The following is a 7,500-nucleotide window of genomic DNA, read 5'->3' on the forward strand; positions in this document are numbered from 1 at the left end:
TACGCAACGGCGAGGACGCCCAGAGGAGGGACGCCGCCGACCCCAACAGCCAATCAAAAACCCTCGGGGGCGTGACCTCAACCTGTCCGTCGAAGGGCTTACCCCAGGTACCCTCTGTTCTCTGTTGGGTTCTGCAGGACACAGTGACATTAATGTAAGAGTGATCGATTGATTTCTGTATTGATCCCCAGCGCTCGTCACCCAGCAGCTCCCAGAAGAGCTCTCGTAACGACTACATGAAGTCCGGCCTCTACTCCACCTTCACCATCCAATCACTGCAGGCCTCGCCCAACCCTCGGCCAATCAAAACAGAGCTGCTGCTGCAACAGGACCCCGCCCCCCAAGGTCGACCACACGCCCAGAGAGGTGAGACAGACAGAGAGAGACAGACAGGCAGAGAGAGAGAGAGGCAGACAGAGAGAGACAGATAGACAGGCAGAGAGAGAGAGAGAGAGAGACAGGCAGACAGAGAGAGACAGATAGACAGGCAGAGAGAGAGAGACAGACAGGCAGACAGAGAGAGAGAGAGAGACAGACAGACAGAGAGAGACAGATAGACAGGCAGAGAGAGAGAGAGACAGGCAGGCAGACAGACAGACATTTATATTTTGAAATAAAAGTTTTCATAGTTTTCTTAATTTATTTTACTGGCAGAAACTAATTCTGTAGATTATTAATCAGACGAACTCAATCTGTGCCTCCGCTCTGAATATTCCTCTAACCTCATTTATTTTCTTCCTCTTCCTCCTCCTCCTCCTCCTCTTCCTCTTCCTCTTCCTCTTCCTCTTCCTCCTCATCCTCATCCTCCTCCTCATCCTCCTCCTCTTCCTCTTCCTCTTCCTTCTCCCCCTCCTCCTCCTTCTCCTTCTCCTCCTCTTCCTCTTCCTCTTCCTCCTCCTTCTCCTTCCTCCTCCTCTTCCTCAGGTCTGTGTATTATCAGAGTCCGCTCCTTCAGTAGGTGGCGCTGTTGACTCCGCCCTCCAGGTGATTGTCACTCAGGCGTCTCCGTGTCCGACTCCGACTCTCAGTCCACAGATATCAGCCAGCCAATCACAGGTCAGTATCTGGTGTTCTTAAAGTATAGAACATTTATATAACTGATCAATAAGAGTATTGATTAACACATTTAGGAATATGACTGATCAATAAGAGTATTGATTAACACATTTAGGAATATGACTGATCAATAAGAGTATTGATTAACACATTTAGGAATATGACTGATCAATAAGAGTATTGATTAACACATTTAGGAATATGACTGATCAATAAGAGTATTGATTAACACATTTAGGAATATGACTGATCAATAAGAGTATTGATTAACATATTTAGGAATATGACTGATCAATAAGAGTATTGATTAACACATTTAGGAATATGACAGCAGCTATTGAACCTCACTAACATTAATATTTCCCAGAATCCTCCTCTGACCGACCCTCCTCAGATTTATCTGACCAGCGTCGGGGACCCATCGTCTCTCACCCCCCTCCTCCCCCTGGGTCCCGGGGGGTCGGTGAGTCCCGTCCCTCCCCCCCACGTGTCGATGGGCCCCCAGGGGCCGCAGCAGGACGACTGCGGGGGAGTCGGCAACCCGTCCGGTTTCCCCCCTCACTCCCACACTGCTCCTCACCCGACTCACCCACCTGTCTTCGTCATCATCAACCCCCCTCCCCCCCAGCAGCAGGCGGCAGCGGCTCCTCCCACTGTCGCTGCTCCTGCCTCTGTTCCTCCCCCCGCCCGTCCTCCTCCTCCCCCCATCGTCATCAAGGAGGAGAACCCGCCGTCGGAGGAGGAGCTGCTGCGGATGGTGTCTATGGAGGACAAACAGGTGGAGGAGGTGGGAGGAGTTATCTTCTTCCTGTTTGTTGTTCTTTGATTTAAACAAATTCAACAATCAGAATCTGGTCTGCAGGTTCCTCAGCTCGTCTGCGGCTCGAGGCAGCCAGAGCCCCCCCTCACCATCAGGGAGAGCCCGCCCCCTCCCTGCATGGAGCCTGGGGTCGGAGGTCAGCAGCCTGCAGGGGAGGGGGGCGCAGTGGGCGAGGGCAAGGACACATCAACAGGTAACAGGAAGTGTTTTTATTAAGGAGCTGATCCACCAACCAGCTGGGAAAGGATCAATATTGATCAGTATACACTGTATCTTTATTGATTATTGATCAGTATACACTGTATCTTTATGGATGATATTGATCAGTATACACTGTATCTTTATGGATGATATTGATCCTGTATTGACAGTCAGACTGTGGACATATGACGGCCTTTAGCTCGTGTTTCTAGAGTTACGTGTTGTTACGAACACGTTAGGAATTGTTAAAATGTGATATTTCTTAAAGGGAGTTTGGTGCAGGGAGCTTTTAGTTGGATTCAAACTGCTGATATGGATCATTGTTAACGTTTAGTCTCCACTACAGAAACACTAGCTAACTGCTGAAGGCTGATCAGGTTGATTGATGCTTTATAATGGGAGTATTGATTATTGATCAGGATCATTATCAGCCTTTGTGTTTCCTAAGTAAACATGATGATATTGTTATGAAGGCATTGGTTTGGTTCCAGCTGATATTGATCCATTTAAACATTAATAATGTGTGTTCAGAGGAGTTTCTCTCTGTCTCTGTCAGATCCCTCCCTCCCTCCTGTGATATCCTCCTCAGCAGTGACCCCAACGGTGACCTCGACCTCGGAGTCCGTTCCTCCCAAACCAAAGAAGCCGCGGGGCCTCGAGCTGCCGTCCTCCCCCTCCCTCCCCCCTGGCCTCTCCCTGGATAAGGTCTGACTGTTATTAACCAGTTTCGTTCACTGATTAATTGATTGGTTGTGTTAACGATTATTAACCAGTGAATTCAATGAGCTTCCAGGATTGGGAATCCCGTGGTGACATCACATCCTGTGTTTCCTCTGCAGGTGAACGCGGCCGTTAACAGTTTATTGGCTCCTGGATCAGCGACCAACACGCTCACACCGACTGTCATCACCTCCCACGCTCTGGTACGCTCTCACTTGTCTGTCTGTCCGTCTGTCTGTCTGTCTGTCTGAAGAATAAAACTGTGAGAACTTTGTTTTGTTCTGATAAATTTTGGTGTGTCTGTGTGTCCAGACTCCGGTCCTGCTGACTCCCAGTCCTCTTCCCTCCACCATCCATTTCTGGAGCACGCTCAGTCCCATCGCTCCTCGCTCCCCGGCCAAGCTCTCCTTCCAGGTAACAACCGAGCCCACTTCTGCCATTCCTGCAGTGTCGCACATATTGATTGTTGTTTACAGCAGCCAACAGCAATTCTAGCTAACTAGCTCATGTAGCTATAACAGGGCTCCAGACTAACTTTTTGCATTGGTTGCACTGGTGCACCTAACTTTTAGCACAAAATTTAGGTGCACCCAAATTTTTCATTGGGTCGCCCTTTAACACCATACGGTCACCTTTTTATCGCTCTCCATAACTTTCATATAATGTGAATGATTTTTAAAGAAGAATAAGGTGTAGAGAAAGGCTTGTCTTTATTTGAAGCACAATTATATATAAAAAGAAAAATAAAGTGTTTAAAGTGCTTTACTGAGCTGAAATTGAACATTTCAAACTAAAGCACTAAGCAAAATAAAACATTTCCAAATAAAAGAGCACCTGATTACTACTACCTGTTGCTGAAATGCAGCTGGGAGAGGGGCCACGGCATATCGTGTGTTTTTTAGACACGTTATGTTTTTTTAAAGTTTCAATATGAAACGTTGTTGACCGGCTCACCATTCAATTCAATTCAATTTTATTTGTATAGCGCCAATTCATAACAGAAGTTATCTCAGGACACTTTTCAAATAGAGCAGGTCTAGACCGAACTCTTTAACATTAATTACAGAGACCCAACAGTACCACCATGAGCAAGACCTTGGAGACAAGGGCAAGGAAAAACTGCCTGTTAAAAGGCAGAAACCTAGGACAGATCCTTCGGCTCTAGGTGGGTGGTCGTCTGTCTCGACCAGTTGGGGTGAGAGAGAGAGAGAGAGAGAGAGAGAGACAGAGAGAGAGAGCGAGAGACAGACAGACAGACAGGTGCATAGCAACAACAGTATTGGCAATGGCAATCTAGCAGGACCATGGCAGGAGGCTCCACCAGGATCAATAAGAACCTGCGAGACGAGAAAGCACAAGAACTCCGGGGAAGAAGTGAAGTTAGTAACATGCATTAATGGGACATGAATGAGTGCAGAAAGAGAGAGGAAGAGAGTAGCTCAGTGCACCATGGGAAATCCCCCGATAGTCTAGGCCTATAGCAGCATAACTAAGGGATGGTTCAGGACTCACCTGATCCAGCCCTAACTATAAGCTTTATCAAAGAGGAATGTCTTAAGCCTACTCTTGAATGTGGTGAGGGTGTCTGCCTCCCGAACCACAACTGGAAGCTGGTTCCACAGGAGAGGAGCTTGGTAACTGAAGGCTCTGGCTCCTGTTCTACTTTTAGAGACTATAGGAACCACAAGTAGCCCAGCATTCAGAGAACGTAGTGTTCTAGAGGGGTAATATTAATATTTTCTGACTGCACTCCTCACAGTACACGCAGTGCGTTGCGTTACGTCCTTTGTTGAACCTCAGCCAGGGAAATTGTTTCAGCCAGTCCTGTATGAAGGAATATATTTTGGCCTTTTTAATTTGGGTCTCGGAGCCGGGCTCTATCCCAGACTCGGTTGTCTCCTCCTCTGGTTCCGAGTCTGATGCTGTCGCAGAAGGACCGGGGCTTGGTATCTCACCAGGAACCGAGGGCTCCGTGTCTTGACGGGATGGACTCTCAGTAGTGGGGATGGATGGGACTATAGAAGTAGGGCTGGTTGTAGGCTTGGTTTTCTTAATGAAAAAACTTTCAATATTTCTGCCTCTCTTCATTTTCCCTCGTTTTGTCGTGTTTATTTTATTATTCCGTTACTGTTAGTCAGCTACTCTCGCGCTCAGGTCGCGCGCAATTTTTAAACACACGCAATTTAGCGCGGTGAACAGGACCACAGCCAATCAGAGGCAAAGACCCGCCCGAGCTCTGTCTCTTATTGGTTTAGAACCTGATATGATCCTACCATGAGTGTGTGAGTTCGGTCACAGGAGAACACAGAGAGATAATGCGCTTGCGAAATAAATTTATGTTTTCACCCGGGCAGCGTCAGGTGCACCGGTGCGACCTAGAACAATTATTAGTCACACTCTTAAAAATTGGTCGCACTCTGGAGCCCTGTATAAAGTAGGCCATTGATGTCTGTAACGGCCCTCAGAAACACTCAACAGTCATCAAATACTTTTATTGATTATCAGGAAACTCTAAAATACCTGAAACAGGACTTCCTGTCCCTGTTGGACAGAAAGTGGAGACGTATAAAGACAGAGGAGATAAACACACTGAAACACTGGTTGTGACTTCATGGAGACTTTAAATAGAAAGTGAAAGCTGCAGGTTGTTCACAGAGAACAAACATTGTTCACACAGTCACACAGATACTGCTGCAGGTGTCACATCAACAACTGTACGAAGGAAACAGCATCAAGGTGCTTTTTAATGGGACTCTGAGTTCATTTTATTCTCATTAAAGTCCTCTCTCACACACACAGACACACACACACACAGTGCACTGTATGTACCTGTACCTGATCCAGGTCTCTGCAGGTTTCTGGCTCCGTTTGTACTCCATCTGTTATCTGATCATTATTAAAGCTTCACTTCTCTCTGCTGCTGGTTCATGTGTCAGCGTTTGGAGGGAATTTATGTTGGTTTGTGCAGATAATAGATTCACTGATACTCACTGAAACTGAGCTCATGTGCTTCATTAAACTACTCTGATACTCTGATAGCACTTTACAGCAGAGACATGTCACCTTTCTAAATGATTAACAGGTGGAGCATCAGACAATAAGATAGAATAATATATAATAATAATAATAATGATAATACTCCCAGTCTCTGCTCATAATAGGTTCATCATTTTACATCAGTGAGAGAATTAAACATTTTACTAAATACATATAGAATGAAACATCAGGTAAGTTGAGCAGCTGCAGTTAGAGGATGTGGAGTCATTAGTAGAACAGTAATGGTGTTATTAAGTACTTTAAATACTGATTATTGGTGGAACTAATTACTGTTCTGGGTTGGACTGCTTGATTGACCTTCAACTGACTGACTGTTCCTCTGATGAGAAAACAAACTGTATGTGTGTGTGTTACTGTGCGTGTGTGTGTGTGTGTGTGTGTTACTGTGTGTGTGTGTGTGTGTGTGTGTGTGTGTGTGTGTGTGTGTGTGTGTGTGTGTGTGTGTGTGTGTTACTGGGTGTCTACTGTGTGTGTGTCTGTGTGTTACTGTGTGTTACTGTGTGTGTGTGTGTGTTACTGTGTGTGTGTGTGTGTTACTGTGTGTGTGTGTGTGTGTGTGTGTGTGTGTGTGTGTGTGTTACTGTGCGTGTGTGTGTGTTACTGTGCGTGTGTGTGTGTTACTGTGTGTGTGTGTGTGTGTGTTACTATGTGTATGTGTGTTACTGTGTGTGTGTGTGTGTGTGTGTGTGTGTTACTATGTGTATGTGTGTTACTGTTTGTTGTGTGTGTGTGTGTGTGTGTGTGTGTGTGTGTTACTGTGTGTGTGTTACTGTGTGTGTGTGTGTGTGTGTGTGTTACTGTGTGTGTGTGTGTGTGTGTGTGTGTGTGTGTGTTACTGTGTTTGTGTTACTGTTACTGTGTGTGTGTGTGTGTGTGTGTGTGTGTGTGTGTGTGTGTGTGTGTGTGTGTTAACACTGTGTTTCTGTGTCCTCCTCAGTTTCCCACTAACGGCAGTAATCAGATCCACATCCCGGCTCTGAGTGTCGATGGTCTCTCCACCCCCGTGGTCCTCTCCCCCGGCCCCCAGAAACCCTGAGTTCCCCACAGAGCTCCCCACTAGGCACAGGATCTCCTCCTGGAGGGTCGGAGGGATCTGGACTGATTCTTTCCACTAAAACCAGAAACTGGTAGGACTGGGAGATCTGCTGGTTTATGGGGACCTTTCACAAGTGGATTTAAAACCAGATCTGGAAACGCCGCCAGACGCCTCTGATATTTTTAACGTGCGGGTGGATGTCTGGGCTTAATCCTCCTGAAACGCCTCCCCTCATTTCTTTCCGAGCTCTTGTAGCGGCACCTGAACGCATCGACGTGGAGGGATGAGTGTTGTTCTACTGAAGGCTGCGACTTTCGTCCGAGCAGCAGGTTCAGATTATATTAGTGAGATCAGACGTTTAAGTTTCACTGATTCACTACGGACGGACGGGTTGAAGTCAGACGTCAAACAGGAAACAGGACGTTTTAAAGACATTTTTGGGCTTTTTGCTCTTTATCATCAGTCATTTTCTATGGTGGTTATTTATTTCCTGTTTTGGGTGCGACGTTGGTTCTTTACTTTGATTCTGCTGTCGGCTCCTGACTGTCCTGGGACCAGCTTTTATCACCAGTTGAACATTTTATAAACTGCTGGATTCCTTCAGAAAAGA

The 7,500-nt window shown here is 46.4% G+C and overlaps 1 protein-coding gene and 1 long non-coding RNA gene across 2 annotated transcripts in view; one reads left to right on the plus strand and one right to left on the minus strand.

The window, feature by feature from the left end:
- Positions 1 to 7,500, plus strand: part of elk1 (ETS transcription factor ELK1) — a 16,505-nt gene that overhangs the window by 5,105 nt on the left and 3,900 nt on the right. The window contains 10 exon segments of the mRNA XM_051426787.1: positions 1 to 107; positions 192 to 347; positions 349 to 366; positions 925 to 1,056; positions 1,424 to 1,843; positions 1,919 to 2,069; positions 2,634 to 2,782; positions 2,917 to 3,000; positions 3,110 to 3,211; positions 6,792 to 7,500. The exon segment at positions 1 to 107 is cut by the window's left edge and continues 79 nt beyond it; the exon segment at positions 6,792 to 7,500 is cut by the window's right edge and continues 3,900 nt beyond it. Of these exon segments, the coding sequence (XP_051282747.1) occupies positions 1 to 107; positions 192 to 347; positions 349 to 366; positions 925 to 1,056; positions 1,424 to 1,843; positions 1,919 to 2,069; positions 2,634 to 2,782; positions 2,917 to 3,000; positions 3,110 to 3,211; positions 6,792 to 6,890 (1,418 nt within the window). The 3' untranslated portion in view covers positions 6,891 to 7,500.
- The window catches only part of LOC127378141 (uncharacterized), a 13,497-nt gene continuing 9,754 nt past the window's right edge, over positions 3,758 to 7,500 (minus strand). Inside the window, exon 2 of the long non-coding RNA XR_007887869.1 lies at positions 3,758 to 3,892. This is a non-coding gene — a long non-coding RNA (uncharacterized LOC127378141). The remainder of the gene's footprint in view (positions 3,893 to 7,500) is intronic.

This window comes from Dicentrarchus labrax, unplaced genomic scaffold (genome assembly GCF_905237075.1).
Source record: "Dicentrarchus labrax unplaced genomic scaffold, dlabrax2021, whole genome shotgun sequence".
Classification (NCBI taxonomy): domain Eukaryota; kingdom Metazoa; phylum Chordata; class Actinopteri; family Moronidae; genus Dicentrarchus; species Dicentrarchus labrax.